Source organism: Scyliorhinus torazame, chromosome 9, assembly GCF_047496885.1.
Source record: "Scyliorhinus torazame isolate Kashiwa2021f chromosome 9, sScyTor2.1, whole genome shotgun sequence".
Classification (NCBI taxonomy): Eukaryota; Metazoa; Chordata; class Chondrichthyes; order Carcharhiniformes; family Scyliorhinidae; genus Scyliorhinus; species Scyliorhinus torazame.
The window spans coordinates 109,247,585-109,264,116 of NC_092715.1; the positions used below are offsets into that span (position 1 = coordinate 109,247,585).

At 41.3% G+C, this 16,532-nt stretch overlaps 1 protein-coding gene across 10 annotated transcripts in view; it reads left to right on the forward strand.

Moving 5' to 3' along the window:
- The window catches only part of pam (peptidylglycine alpha-amidating monooxygenase), a 445,162-nt gene that overhangs the window by 370,980 nt on the left and 57,650 nt on the right, over positions 1 to 16,532 (forward strand). For all 10 annotated transcript variants that reach the window (XM_072516372.1, XM_072516375.1, XM_072516373.1 and 7 more), the window contains one exon: positions 3,151 to 3,280. In XM_072516372.1, the coding sequence (XP_072372473.1) occupies positions 3,151 to 3,280 (130 nt within the window). The remainder of the gene's footprint in view (positions 1 to 3,150; positions 3,281 to 16,532) is intronic.

Here is a 16,532-nt window from a genome sequence, read left to right on the forward strand (position 1 = left end):
GGGTTTCAAATATTTGCAATCTATATTGAATCTTGGATGAGGGGGCTGACTGTATAGTAGCCAAATTTACTGACAAAAGGAAGATGGACAAGAAAGCAAATTGTGAGTTGCATCCATCGAGCCTGCAAAGGGACACAGATAGGTTAATTGAGTGGGCAAAAAATTAGCAGGTGGAGTCTGCTGTGGGAAAATGTGAGGTTGCTCACTTTTGCTGGAAGAATAAACAAGCAGAATACTATATATTCACCCCATGTCTGGGTGGGTTTCCTCTGGGTACTCCGGTTTTCTCCCACAGTCTAAAGATGTATGGGTTAGGTGAATTGGCCATGATAAATTGCCCCTTAGTGTTCAGGGGTGTGCAGATTAGATTGTGGGGTTACAGGGATAGGGCGGGTGGATGAGCGAGTGGACAGGGGTAGAGTTCTCTTTCGAAGAATTGGTGCAGTCATGATGGGCAGAATGGCTGCCTCCTGCACTGTAGGTATTCTATTAATATTAATTAAATGGAGAGAGACTGCAGAATACTGCAGTACAAAGGAATATGGGTGAGTTTGTACCTAAATCACAAGAAAGTACAGGTACATGCAGGTAAGCAAGTACAGTAAGTAATTAGGCTAATGAAATGTTGCCCTTTATTTCAAGAAGGCTGGTGAGTATGGAAGTCTTGCTACAACAGTACAGGGCACTTGTAAGAACACACCTAGAGTACTATGTAGAATTTTGGTCACCTTACTTAAAGAAGAACCTAGATTGGAAATAGTTCAGAAAAGGTTCGCTAGAGTGCATGGGATACAAGTAACATTTGTGTCACACAAGTGCCAGGCAATGAATATCTCCGAACAAGAGCAAATGAAACCTTCTCCCCTTGATATTCAGTCACAGATACCCTCATTATCACAGCTTGGGGGGTTACTATTGATCAAGAACTGAGCTAGATAGCCATATATACCCTATGGCTACAAGAGCAACTCAGGCTGGGAATTCTGTGGCGGGTAATTCACCTCCTCGCTCCCCAAAGCCTGTCCACCGCCTACAAGGCACAAATCAGGACTGTGATATTATACTCTCCTGGGTGAGAGCAGCTCCAACAATACTCAACACCATCCAGGAGAAACCAGCTGACTTGATTAACACCCAACCCACCACATTCAACATTCCCTCCTCCCCCCACTGATGTAAAGTAGCAGCAGTGTTTACCATCTACAAGATGCACTGCAGCAACTCACCAAGGCTCCTTTGACGGTACTTCCCAAACTGATGACCTCTACCACCTATAAGGACAAGAGCAGCAGATGCATGGGAACACCACCCTCTGTAATTTCCCATCCAAAAAACAAAATTGGACAGTTCTTTGTCGAACCCTCTGGCTAAGATTATCTAACCCAACATAGACCAGGCTGAACTGGAGATCTTACTGATGTATATGACCTGGGCTGCAGTTCTGATCCATCATTACAGAATGGGGAAAGTAATCATTTTCAAAAGATAAATTTCAAATATCCAGCCTGCCAAGTTAAAATGAAAGATTATTCAAATTCTTTATGCAAAATAATTTAGTATTGGATATTGCCTTAGATGTATTCTTTATAATAAACTGTATGCTAACCTTCTGGTCGGTCACCTATAGGATCTACTAAAAATACAGCTGCAAACGTCCACACATTAGGCTAGTTCTAGTGACTTGACAGTTCCTATTACCTCTACGACAGTGACACTGAAAAAGCTCCTCATGATGTTGAACTGATTCTGTTAGGTTTTGATAATGTGTGATGCAATGCTTTATCAGTTGGTCCTGTAGGAATATGTTGGGTAACTTTTATATTCAGTATGAATAGAGGACAGGTGAACCTGCTGAATCCTTACATTAACCTCTCAATTGAAATCATTTCATGGTTCAAATACAAAATCCTACCAAAAGTACTACACATAACTGAGCAATTATCATGGGATATGCCCAGAGCACTTGGCCTGGACCCAATATGTCCAAGTTATTTTCTCAAAAAAAAGTATTTAACATGAAAACCTGAGGCAATGTGCATTGTAGAAACGAGGCTGAGTGTTTTGCTAGATGCTCTCACTAAACAGAAGACAATTTTATACACAAATTCAATTTTGCCAGTTCTCTAAGAATTATTAAGACCAAAATAAATTATTGAATGAAATTTCAAGCAAAAGTTTACAAAATGATTCACTGGTCAGGCATCTTTGTGCTTTGTAGGTCGTGTATCTGTTCGCTCAGCTTCACTTATGGTAGAGAGCAGTGTTTTCAGCAACTGCCATCATGTTTGCTGCTTCTCTCCATGAGCCCTACTAAAAAAATATCTGATAAATAGCAATTGATAATCCTCCCAGGGCAAGGGTGAGACATTTATTTTGAGGTATAAGTATCAAGTTGTGACCAGCCAGTACAGATTCTGGTGGTGGGTTTCAGGATTATTTCTTTTACATGGTACCATTAAGTGTGAGCCATGGGTGCCTGCCAACCCCAACATGCTGAAAGACTCGTTTTGGCACCTCCTCTCCCTTTACAAAGGACAGACACCTTTGTCACATTTTGCAACCTTCATTGGTTGTCAGGCTTCTGACATCCGCCCCTAGTAGTGCAGACAGCTGCCACTGTTATTAAAATGAAGGAACTTCCTCCTGACCCTGCATGCACTGGCAATTCCCAATAAGTGCATTCTGGCATTTAGATTCGGATGTCGCCCTGAGGTATTTCTGAAGACATTGAAAAATCATAACTATGAGGTTAACTTCAAACAGCATTTTAATCGGATATATTTTAGGATTTGGTGGTTATCATTAACTTTTACTGATTTCACTTTTGGCAAATGTCAGGCAGCCACCAGCAGATTACAAAACTATCATTAGACTTTGTAATTCAGCCATTTAGTATCTTGTATATTGAACTAATGCTGCTCAGTTTGAATTACTGAAGGAATTAACAAAATGACAGATTATTTTAAGTACTGCATTACAGAAATTCACCATTGTTCCCAGTATTTTTTTTTAAATGTTTTTCATGTGTGATAATGGAATGCACACAATTGTTTCTGCATGCCAAAAATAAATACTAACATATTGATTTTATGTTTAAAAAAAATAAGGCAGCTCATATTTATTGCTATTTTTTTTCTTCCCAATTTGTAGTCTTGCACTTGGAAGAAGCAACTGAGTGGCCTGGAGAAAAACTGAAGCTGGGCCAGGTTTCTGGCGTTGCACTGGATTCCAAAAATAACCTAGTCATTTTTCACAGAGGAAACCATGTGTGGGATGAGAAGTACGTAAGTTGATGGTGAACAGATACTTTGTAGTTTAATGTTTTGGTGTGCAGACATTTCTCTTACCTACTGTAAGAGCAGTACAGTGCTCGAGATATGAATAAAAATGCATTCTACAGAGTGTTGCAATCTTAACACAAGCGTATTGTTTTAATGGATTCATACAGTACAAAAGGAGGCCATTCAGTCCATTGTGCTTGTGCTGGTTCTTTGAAAGATCTATCCAAATAGTCCCACTGGACTGCTGTTTTCTTATAATCCTGCATATTTTGCCTTTTCAAAGTAAAAATCCAATTTTCATTTACTTCTGAACTTCATCCTTTCTGACAGTGCATTTCAGATCATAATTAGCTGCAGAAAAAAAATAATTACGTCCTATCCCCTCTGATTCTTTTGCCAGTATACTTACATTCTTCCTGCCAGTGGATGAGAAGTTTCTTCTTATTTACTCTATCAAATCATAATGGAATGCCCTTATTAAATTCCTCTGCTGTATGGAAGACAGTCCCAGCTTATCTATCTTGATTACTGAATATGTTGTCAATTTGTTGGATAGGGCTTAGGTTAAAACTTGGAGAATAAGGTTTTTACTATTCATCATATTTAGGAGAATCACAATCAAGTTCTTTACACTCACATTCCTGACCTGATTGGTCATTCACCTGGTCCCTGTTTATCACCTCTGGTTTTACAAAATGGCTACTCTGCATCTAACTTGATAGACCCTCACCAGTAGTCATTTCTCCCGGGCTGTGCTTGAATGTTAATCTAGTGTTACAGAAATGAGATGAAGCAAACCTGAACTCCTTTATTTTCTCACTGTCAGCAGAGATGTTTTAATTATTTTAATTGGCTGGGGCTTGTTTCCTTCAAAGCTTCTGTTTGTTAGGTCAACTTTTAAAGTGACTTGGGGGCAGCAGGGTGGCGCAGTGGTTAGCACTGCTGCCTCACGGCACTGAGGACCTGGTTTTGATCCTGGCCCCAGGTCACTGGCCATGTGGAGTTTACACATTCTCCCCATGTCTGCGTGGGTCTAATCCCCACACCCAAAGATGTACAGGGTAGTTGGATTGGCCACGCAAAATTGCCCCTTAATTGGAACAATCTAAAAAAAAAAATTAAAGTGACTTGTAGCAAACTCTCTTTAGGGTTAAATTAGAAGTCAAATTTATTCATACATTCAAACCTGAGGAATGGTCGCACTTCATGGACATGCACAAGCACACGAGAAGAAGATAGGAATAGGAGCTTTTATAGCAATTAATAAAAGAGAAAGAACTATTGATATGGATACCATCAGTTCACTTAATTGCCAGAGTCCAGAAAGGCAGAGTCCCATGAGGGTTTCTTCACAAAGAGTTATAGTTCAGGCTGATTTAGCCAGCTGAAGTACGCGTTGCAAAATTCTTTGAAAGTTGATGATGACCCAGCAAGATAAGGTTGGTATATAGAGACTTGGTTTGCTTGGCAGGAAATGGCAAGAATCTCCTCGAGAAATGGACTTTGAACAGGCTGAATTTCCCAAAGGTCAGAAACCTAGGTCATCAAGAACAAGAGAAAAACAGTAAGGAGAATAAGAGAAGTGATAGGCAGAGAAATCAAGGGCCTGTGTCAGATAATGACACTAAAATTAAAATAGTAGGGACCAGACAAGGAACGTTAAAAGGACTAGCCTTAAGGCTTTGGAGCTGAACGCAGGGGCATTTGAAATAAAATTGATGAATCGGTTGCCAGATAGATGTAAAGGGGTATGATATAGTTGGGATTACAGTGACATGGCTCCAAGGTGACCAAGGATGGGAATGAAACATTGAGGGCTATTCAGTTTTTAGGAAGGACAGACAGAAAAGAAAAAATGGTGGAGTTGCATTGTTGATTTAAAGAAGATATTATACAATATTGAGAAAATATATTAGCACAGATTATATGGAATCTGTGTTGGTTGAGTTAAGAAACACCAAGGGGTAGAAAACATTTGTAGAGGTGGTATACAGACCACCAAACTGCAGTGGTAATGTTGTGAATAACAGACAGGAAATCAGAGATGCATGTGACAAAGGAACAGCTGTATTATGGGTGACTTTAATCTGCCTTTACATTGGGTCAGTCAAATTAGTCACAGCAGGGGAGGAGGTGGCATAGTGATATTGTCACTGGACTAGTAAAGCAGAGACCCAGAGTAGTGCCTTGGGGACCCAGGTTCAAATCCTACGGCTGCAGATGTTGAAATTTGAATTCAATAAAAATCTGGAATTAAAAGTCCATGGTCATCTAATGATGACCATGAAACCATTGTCAATTGTTGTAAAAACCCATCTGGGTCACTTATGTCCTTTAGGGAAGGAAATCTGCCGTCCTTACCTGGTGTGGCCTACCTGTGCCTCCAGACCCACAGCAATGGGGTTGGCTTTTAACTGCCGCCTCAAGGGCAACTAGGGATGGGCAATAAATGCTGATCCCGCCTGCGAGGCTCACGTCCCATAAACAAAATTTTAAAAAGAGGAGGAATTTCTGGAGTGTATGGTTTTCTGGGCCAATATGTTGAGGAACCAACAAGGGAACAGGCCACCTTGGATTGAGTGTTGTGCAATGAGAAAGGATCAGCTAGCAACCTAGTTGTGATAGAACCCTTGGGGATGAGTGACCATAATATGATAGAATTCTTTATCAAGGTGGATAGTGAGGTAGTTGATTCTGAGACCTGTGCCCTGAACCTCAAGAAAGGTAACAATGATGGTATGAGACAGGAGCTGGTTATGATGCACTGGGAAACATTACTGAAAAGAAGGACAGTGGACAGGCAATGACATGCATTCGAGGAATGAATAGGTGAACTCCAAAAGTTATTTATTCCTATTTGATACAAAAGTAGAAAGGGAACTGTAATCAAACCATGGCTTACAAGACGATTAGAGATAGGATTAGATTCAAAGAAGAGGCATACAAATTAGCAAGAAAAAGCAATAGACTTGAGGATTGGGAACAGTTTAAAGTTCAGCAAAGGCAGAGCAAGGAATTGATTGAGAAGGGGAAAATACAATATGAATGTAAGCTAGTGGGGAACATAAAAACTGACTCCAAAAGAAAAGAGAAAAAGATTAATAAAAATAAATCTAGGCCTCTTACAGTGAGAAACAGAGGAATTCATAACTGGGATCAAAGAAATAGCTGAGGAACTAAATTTGTACTTTGCTTCTGTCTTCACAAAGGAAGACATGAATAATGTATCAGAAGTTCTGAGAAACACCAGTTTCAGTGATGAGCTGAAGGAAATTAGTATTAGTAAAGAATTGATTTGGGGGTAAATTAATGGGATTTAAGACGGAAAAATCTCCAGGACCAGATAATCTTCATCACAGAGTCCTTAAAAAAAGTGGTCCTAGAAATAGTAGATCTCTTGGTTATCATTTTCCAAAGTTCTATGGACTCTGGAATGGTTCCTACAGATTGGAGGGTAGCCAATATAATCCTGCTATTCAAAAAGGGAGGTGGAGAAAAAACAGGGAACTATAGACCAGTGAGCCTAACGTGAGAGGTAGGGAAGTTACTAGACTTTAATAAGGATTTAACAAGGATTTAATAGCACAGCATTTGGAAAGCAGTGGTATAATCAGACAAGGTCAGTATGGATTTACGAAAGGGAATCATGCTTGACAAATGCTTGACAAGGGAACTAAATGTATTATCTTCAAATTTGCAGTTGATATAAAGTTGGATGGGAGGGTGGGCTGTGAGGAGGATGCAGAGATGCTTCAGCGGGATTTGGATAGGCTGAGTGAGTGGGCATATGCATGGAAGATGCAGTATAATGTGGATAAACGTGAGATTATCTGCTCCAGTAGCAAAATTAGGGAGTTAATGCGTTACAGTGATATGGTGGGGGCGTGGGCCTAGGCAAGCTGCGGACTCGATGGGCCAAATGGCCTTCTGCACCCGAGTGATTCTATAACTCTATAATTATCTTTGACAAGAATGGATGATGAATTTTCTGGATAAAAGAGATACGGTGGTTTCATTTCAGGATGTGGTATGCTGTCTTCAACCTTCCTAGTCCCGTGAACAGATGTAGAAATTTAGTTCTGAGGTTTTTAGGCTGATCTTGGCTTTCTGTTTCCACTACTTTGCCGATCAGTTGGAACACGGTGCAAGCTTTCCTGCTAAAGAGTGAAGAACCCTGGTTCAGGATCACAAAGAAGGTTTCTTCGCTCTATACTGAAGACATGCACTCAATTATCCTATGACCCCTTATACTACAGTGCCACAGTGGTCAGGGGTGGTGATGTATTTTTAATGAATACGGGATGTGCATATCGCTGGCTAGGGGCCAGCATTTATTGCCCATCCCTAATTGCCCTTGAGAAGGTGGTGGCGAGCTGGCTTCTTGAACTGCTGCAGTGCTGAAGTGTGGTACATCCACAGCTCTGTTGGTGAGGGAGTTCATACAATGTGAGAATTTACAGTGCAGAAGGAAGCCATTCGGCCCATTGAGTCTGGAAAGAGCACCCTATCTAAGCCTATCCCCGTAACCTAATAACCCCACCAAATCTTTTTGATGCTAAGGGACAATTTAGCATGGCCAATCCACCTAACCCGCACATCTTTGGACTGTGGGAGGAAACCGGAGCACCCGGAGGAAACCCACGCATACACAAGAGAGAGTGCAAACTCCACACGGAGTCACCCGAGGCCAGAATTGAACCCAGTTCCCTGGAGTTGTGAGGCAGCAGTGCTAACTAGTGTGCCACCGTGCCACCCCAGTTGTAGGTTTTTGAATTAAATGTAGTGGATGCTAGCAGCCCTCATAAATTGCCTTTGTGCTCAGGACCCTACAGATGTCCCAGCATGCAACATATGCTGAAATTGTCTGGGAAGTTTCAACTTCCAATGGGCTAATTCCATGCTGCCAATTTACTATGCGGATGTCTCCAACTCTGAGCTCAGATTTGGAGATTTGGATCCAGATATGTAGGACTTACTGGATATTGACCTTGAAAGTATGTAACTCAGTGTATAACCAGCATAACTGAACTAAGAGGGGCAGCACGGTGGTGCAGTGGTTAGCACTGCTGCCTCACGGCGCCAAGGTCCCAGGTTCGATCCCAGCCCCGGGTCACTGTCCGTGTGGAGTTTGCACATTTTCCCCATGTTTGCGTGGGTTTCGCTCCACGACCCAAAGATGTGAAGGGTAGGCGGTTTGGCCACGCTAAATTGCCCCTTAATTGGAAAAATGAATTGGGTACACTAAATTTATTTTTAAAAATAACTAAACTGAGCAGTACAGCCAGCAGCACTCCCTCACCTCCACATGCCCCCATAACTGAGATGAGCAAATGTGGAGGCTGCGAGAGCGATGGGAAAGGCTGCGAGAGAGATGGAAGTTTGCGAGAGCCAACAGCACCACCCACCTCCCCCATCACCTCCTGATCCGACTTTCACTTCCCACCACCACCACAACCTGTGACCCAACCTAGTTGTCACTCCAATCATGATTATCCCCAACCTGACTACCTGGTTCTATCCATTCCCATCACCCATCCGTTCACTGACACATCCATCGCTCACTTTCGCAGGCCCCCATCGCTCTCGCAGGCCCCCATCACTCTCGCAGGCCCCCATCGCTCTCGCAGGCCCCCCATCGCTCTCGCAGGCCCCCCATCGCTCTCGCAGGCCCCCCATCACTCTCGCAGGCCCCCCATTGCTCTCGCAGACCCCATCGCGCAGATGCACACACTGCCCATCGTTCATTTGCACGCACCACCCATCGCTCACTCATTCGCACGCACCACCCATCGCTCGCTCGCCTGCACCACCAGTCACTGGCTCGTCCGCACACATGACGATCACGCATGACAGCCTAACACTAAGCACAATAATCATCTCCAGTTGCAGCAAATAGGTGCATCATCAACACTGGCCAGAGGACCTGTGTCTGAATCTGCTGTTGATCATCTAGTCATCAAACAGGGAGAAACTCAAAAAATCCCAAGTATCAGTAAAAACAATTATGCTACACTGGTGCCATTAGATTTTGACATCACCATACTTCAGAAAAAGGCTGCCCTAGCGACTAAGAATGCAGTACTCTATAAAATGTTATTTACAAGTTGAAAACGTGTTCAAGGTTATGACCTGTAGTACTTGCAGATTGTTAAGTGCAACTTAAAGTAAGTTTCATCGCCATTGTAAAACCTCGAATAAGGCAGACTCAGTACAGTTAGCAATAACTATTCTGCTGCCATCTTAATAGCACAATAGTTGAAGCAAATGGAATTTGTAACCATATACACAAGGAAGTGAAGTCAGAGAGGGTGGGATTTTTAGTTAAATGAGATGGCGGGAACAAGGGCAAGCATTTGCTTAAACATGCCCGCGTTTGGCATTGAGGTTTCATGATGTGTAACTGACGGGCTCAAAATTTTAAAATTTTCCTGACAACCAGAGGAGGCAGTCATGTAGAAATTGATAAATGGCCAGTTTTGACTACTAACAAACTTCTTGTCAGTTCATTTAAGAGCCAATTTTATATTTTTCTTTTTAAGACATGGGGGTGCACACTGCTTCTCAACCAAGATAGGTAGGAGGAGATGCAAACACTTGGAGGCAAGTCAGAATGGGAGTACAGTAGCAAGACGGAGGGTTGAGACATGGCTCTCATTCACAGCAACAGAGCTCAGAGAACTATTTGTCACATTGCTTCATTCTTGGGCAGAGCATTTTGGTGTGTTGAGCATGGACAGGTCGCTCTTTTTATGGCTTCCTGGGTTCATGATCATAGATCATAGAATCGACAGTGCAGAAGGAGGCTATTTGGCCCATCAAGTCTGCACCGGCCCTTGGAAAGAGCACCCTACTTAAGCCTATGCCCCCACCCTATCCCAGTAACCCCATCTAACATTTTGGACACTAATGGGCAATTTAGCATGACCAATCCATTTAATCTGCACATCTTTGGACTGTGGGAGGAAACCGGAGCACCCGGAGGAAACCCACGCAGACATAGGGAGAAAGTGCAAACTCCACACTGTTATGGGCGAGGTGTTTTCAGAACCCCAAAATGTATCATGCAGTTCAACCAACCTCCCCCTTTAATGTATTTGGTGCTTTTCCGAGCACACGGCTTGTTCCCTGGGAGTGGGATTACAATTATGGACAGGTAGATTTTTAAACACAAAACAATGTTTATTCCATGAACTCAACTTAACATCTTAAATAAACATTGGATCTCTCAACACCCCTTACTTCAAAGATAACTCTGAAAATATTACAACAGTAAATAATTCCTCAAAATGTCCCTTCAAACTTCCAAGAGACTTAACATCTATAAACAGAATCACGTCAGGGTACAGGCTTTCCTATTATGAGTTTAAATCACCCAAATGATCCAGAGATAGTCTTTCATGGCAGATATCACAGCAAATCCAGCTCACTGCAAAACACAGACACTCCCCAAGCACTTTTCCTCCAAACTGCAGCTCTGGAAACACACAGACACACACAAGCTGCTTTTTCAAACTGCAGCTCTCTGGAAACACACAGACACACACAAGCTGCTTTTTCAAACTGCAGCTCTCTGGAAACACACAGACACACACCAGCTCTTTTTCAAACTCAAACTTCAAAATGGCTGACCTAAAACCCAGCTCCACCCACACTCTGACATCACTGCATTTTCTTAAAGGTACATTGCATAAACATCCATTTCTTAAAGGCACTCTCACATGACACATCCCCCCAAGAAAAAAAAAATAAACCATCAACTTCAAGATGGTTTCATTTTTCACTTTTGCACGAAGAAATGTACACAGTAAATATATCTTTTTTTTTAAAAAAACACACGCAAACAGGTATAATAATATAGTCCATTTTTCTTTGTTCTTCTTCCTCCAACCGAAATCCTTCTCCATTGACCGTCTCTTTGAACAAAGTCTCTGCACGATCCATCCTTCCTCTACTCCTCGGCATTTCTCTTCAGAATCAGATAATTTAGTTCAATCTGACCACAGAGCCCCTTGCAATTCTCCAATATAGGAACATTGATTACCGCAGCTTTCAGGCAGTCAAATGCCTGTTGAAAGTCTGCTGTCCGTTGAAACTTTTTACATTTCTTCAGCAATTACATCAGAGAGTAATCACGCCACAAAACCTTTGCACAACTGTTCGATCAAATTCATTCATGCTAGGAAATCGCATTATTTCCCTTCGTCTTGAGGGTATCGGAAATTCCGCAAGGAAAGTGATTCGGGCTTCTCCAAATTCACTTTCGGCTTGGTTCATCACCAAACCCGCCTCCTGAAGTCAACCGAAGAACTCCATATGATGTTTTAAATGTTCTTTCCATGTCTGGAAGTTGGAAATAAAAGCAGATTGTCCCAATTTCTCAATGCAATCCCTCAAACATGGGATAGGATAAGAGTCCGTTCTTGTAACTGCATTCCCCTTTCTGTAGTCCACACACAACTGTTGGGTACTGTCTGGTTTAGGTACCATCACTATGGGTGAGCTTGATTGGCTGCAACCCACTTCAATTATGCCATTTGTAGCATACTTTCAATCTCTTTGTTAACCTGTGCCAATTTTAAAGGATTACGTCTATATGGATGTTGTTTGATAGGAACAGCATTTCCCACATCTACATGTATAGCCATTTTAGTTCTTCCCAATTTATCTCTACAAACTTGCCCATGTGATTTCAATAACTTTTTCAGGTCAGTTCGTTTTTCCTCTGGAAGGTAACTTAACAATTCATCCCAATTTTTAAGAACATCCTCATTTTCCAATTTAATTTGAGGTATGTTAAATTCACAGTCATCTGGATTTGGTTCGTCACTTTGAGTTAGAATCATTAAAACCTCCTTTTTCTCTACTTCCCTTTCAAAGTACTTTCAAAGTACTTTTTAAGCATATTCACATGACACACTCGGTGAGTGTTCCTTCTATCTGGTGTTTTTACCACATAATTCACCTCACTTAATTTCCTTTCAATCTGATACAGTCCACAAAACCTAGCTTTTAAAGGCTCACCTACCACTGGTAACAACACTAAAACTTTATCCCCACTGGCAAAACTACAAACTTTGGATTTCTTGTCCGCTACCCGTTTCATCACATTTTGTGCAACTTTCAAATGTTGTCTAGCCAATTCACCTGCTCTATTTAATCGTTCCCTAAAATTGACACGTAATCCAATAGTGTAATTTCCGAATTCTCACCCACCAATTTTTCCTTAATCAATTTAAGTGGTCCTCTTACCTCATGACCAAAAATTAGTTCAAAAGGACTAAATTTGGTAGACTCATTAGCTGCATCCCTAATTGCAAACAATACGAATGGAATTCCTTTTTCCCAATCCTCTGCATAATCTTGACAATATGCCCGCAACATTGTCTTTAATGTCTGTTTCCACCTTTCTAACGCTCCCTGCAATTCTAGATGGTACGCAGATGATTTAAATTGTTTTATTCCTAAGCTATCCATAACTTCTTTGAATAACTTTGAAGTAAAATTTGATCCTTGATCCGATTGAATTTCTGTGGGTAGTCCATATCAAATAAAGAATTGAAGTAACTCCTCCACAGTCCTTTTAGCTGTAATATTACGTACTGGAATGGCCTCTGGAAACCTAGTAGACACATCCATTATAGTCAAAAGATATTGATTTCCATTTTTTGTTTTAGGAAGCAGTCCTACACAATCAATTATGACCCTCGTAAAAGGTTCCTCAAATGCTGGAATGGGTATTACGGGCGCTGGTTTTATCATTGCTTGAGGTTTCCCTATCACTTGACATGCGTGACATTATTGACAAAATTTAACTACATCTTTATGTAGTCCAGGCCAATAACAATATTTCTGGATTTTAGCTTGAGTTTTCCTTATTCCCAAATGACCTCCCACTGGTACGTCATGTGCAACGTGCAACACCTCCTTTCTATCCATACCGGCAATACTACTTGATGAACTTCTGTCCACTTTTCATCCGCCTGCATATGTACAGGTCTCCATTTTCTCATCCAGACATCATTTTTATGGCAATAGCACTCTGATATACTCTCGGATTCCTCTTTCGTATATGCTTTCTGATGTATCCGTTTTATTTCCACATCTTTCTGTTGCAACTCCGCCAATTTTCCTGAACTAAAAATATCCGCCTCATCCTCCACCTGTTCTTGTTCTTTTTCAACCATCTGATCAAAAATCGTTTCTGATAATTGCACTTCAACTTCATCTTCACTCTTTGATTTCTCCTCTTGTCTTAACCTGTGATGTTGCGACCTTGTTACTACACAATCCGGAAAAATCCCAGGATATTCGTCCTTCAACCCTTCAGTTGTCTGATTTTCCACTGGCTTATCAACCGCAGTAGGCATCACTCCCACCTGCGATCCAGCTAGATCATTACCCAAGATCAACTGTATTCCAGGGCAAGATAGTTTATCTATTACTCCTACTGCCACGTCACCACTCTTCACTGGACTTTCCAACCTTACCTTATATAATGGAACACAACTCCTCTCACCCTGAATTCCACATATCACCACATTTTCTGGCAATATTCTTCCCAAACTACAAAATTCCTCATCTCTTACCATTAAAGATTGACTAGCCCCTGTATCTCTTAAAATTGTAACTTCTTTACCTGCTCCTCCTGATACACATGAGTAAACTTTACCCACACAAGTAAATTCTTTAAGTACATCTGGCACCTTCTTAACAATTATTTCTTGAACAGACTGTACAATCGTTTGCACCGCCTTCGCTTCCCTTGGGGCTTTCCTTTACCACTCTAACAAACCCCACTGTCTTATCTTGTTTTACCACATCAGCCTTCCCAGTGCTTTTCTTCAACCACCAACACTGTGACTTTACATGGCCTAGTTTATTACAGTGAAAACATCTGAAACTTTTCATTTCTTTTCCACCCTCCTGGATTTCGTTTTTAATCTGAGGTATACTTTCTTTATTGTCTCCCATCAGATCACCTTTACCTTTACCACTTGAGTATTTCTCATGTCCCCAGTTTCTATCCCTCACCGGCTGAAACTTATGTCGGAAACCAATCTTTGATTTATGAACTAATTCATAATCATTTGCCATTTCCGCTGCTAAACTCGCAGTTTTAACCCTCTGTTCTTCCACATGAGTTCTCACTACATCAGGAATTGAATTTTTAAACTCCTCCAAAAGTATAGTTTCTCTGGGAGCTTCATACGTTTGGTCTATTTTCAAAGCCCTTATCCACCTATCAAAATTACTCTGTTTGAGCCTTTCAAACTCCAGGTATGTTTGACCAAATTCTTTCCTTAAATTTCTAAACCTTTGTCTGTAAGCTTCAGGCACTAGCTCATATGCACTTAAGATGGATTTCTTCACCTCCTCATATATTCCAGATACCTCCTCCGGTGGTGATGCAAACACTTCACTAGCCCTACCTACCAGCTTTGTTTGAATCAGTAAAACCCACATGTCCTGTGGCCATTGGATTTTTTAGCTCCCTTCTCAAATCAAATGAAAAAGGCTTCTACCTCTTTCTCGTCAAACCTTGGCAATGCTTGGACATATTTAAATAGATCCCCACCACGTCTTCGACTATGACGCTCTGCCTCATTATCCTCATCCATCTCCTCCAACTGTACATGTCCCTTTGCGTCTGCCAATTTTAACTGATTTTCATGTTTCAGAGCCATTTCCCATGAGTCAAACTCTATCTCAGGCAACTTTAAATGCTTGACCACCGCCATAATTACCTCATTTTTTCGCATGTTGTCATGTAATGTTAACTGCAATGTTTTTGCCAGACCAAACAGTCTGCTTTTTGTCTCTGTCCGTAAAGTACTGCGTGTGACGGTCTCCACCCCCAAAAACCTCTGAGCCTCTGAAAGAGCCATTGTCCACAACACACTCCCCACTTAAATTAAAATACCACACCGGAAAAGCAACAATCCTTCACTGTCTTTAAGTTCACAAAAGCCAATCCAATAGATAGACTTTTATCCCCCTCGTGCCCCCATTGCTTTGGGCGAGGCGTTTTCAGAACCCCAAAATGTATCATGGAGTTCAACCAACATCCCCCTTTAATGGATTTGTTGTTTTTCCGAGTACACGGCTTGTTCCCTGGGTGTGGGATTACAATTATGGACAGTGGCTTATGTAGTTACATTGTATATGTTGTGTTGCCCTATTATGTATTTTCTTTTATTCCCTTTTCGTCTCATGTACATAATGATCTGTTGAGCTGCTCGCAGAAAAATACTTTTCACTGTACCTCGGTACACGTGACAATAAACAAATCGAATCCAATCCCATCCAAGGTGGGTTTTTAAACACAAAACAATGTTTATTCCATTAACTCAACTTAACATCTTAAATAAACATTGGATCTCTCAACATGTCCTGTGGCCATTTCATTTGTTTAGCCACCTTCTCAAATGAAATGAAAAAGGCTTCCACCCCCTTCTCGTCAAACCTTGGCAATACTTGGACATATTTAAATAGATTCCCACCGAGCCTTCGACTTTAGTGCTCTTTCTCACTATCCTCATCACTATCAACCAACTTTACATTTCCCTTTACGTCTGCCAATTTTAACTGACTGTCATGTTTCATGGCCATTTTCTGAAGTTCAAACTCTCTCTCTTTATCTTTTTCCCTGATCTGTATCTCCCTTTCTCTTTCTTTTTGTTCTGCTAGGGCTATTCTTTCTTTTCTCCTTTCTTCTCCTTTTCTTTTTCCTCTCTCTCTCTTTCTTTTTCCTCTCTATCTCTTGCTCTTTCTTTTTCCGCTCTCTCTTTCTTTTTCCTCTCTTTTGCATTGAAGCTGCTTTAATTATTTCTCATGTTCATTTGTTTAATTTGAAACTCAATTTTTGCCATTTCCAATGAGTCAAACTGTATCTCGGGCAACTTCAAATGCTTAGCCACCGCCATAATTACCTCATCTTTTCGCATTTTGTCAGGTAATGTTAACTGCAATGTTTTTGCCAAATCTAACAGTCTGCTTTTAGTCTCTGTCCGTAAGGTACTGCGTGTGACCGTCTCCACCCCCAAAAACTTCAGAGCCTCTGAAAGAGCCAGTCCACAACACACTCCCTACTTAAACTAGAATACCACACCTGAAAAGCAACCACAATATGCTCACCCCTCACTGTCTTTAAGTTCACTAAGCCAATCCAATAGATAGACTTTTATCGCAGACGAGCTCCCAATTTGTTATGAGCCAGGGTTTAGAAAACCCTAAGTGTATCATGGAGTTCAC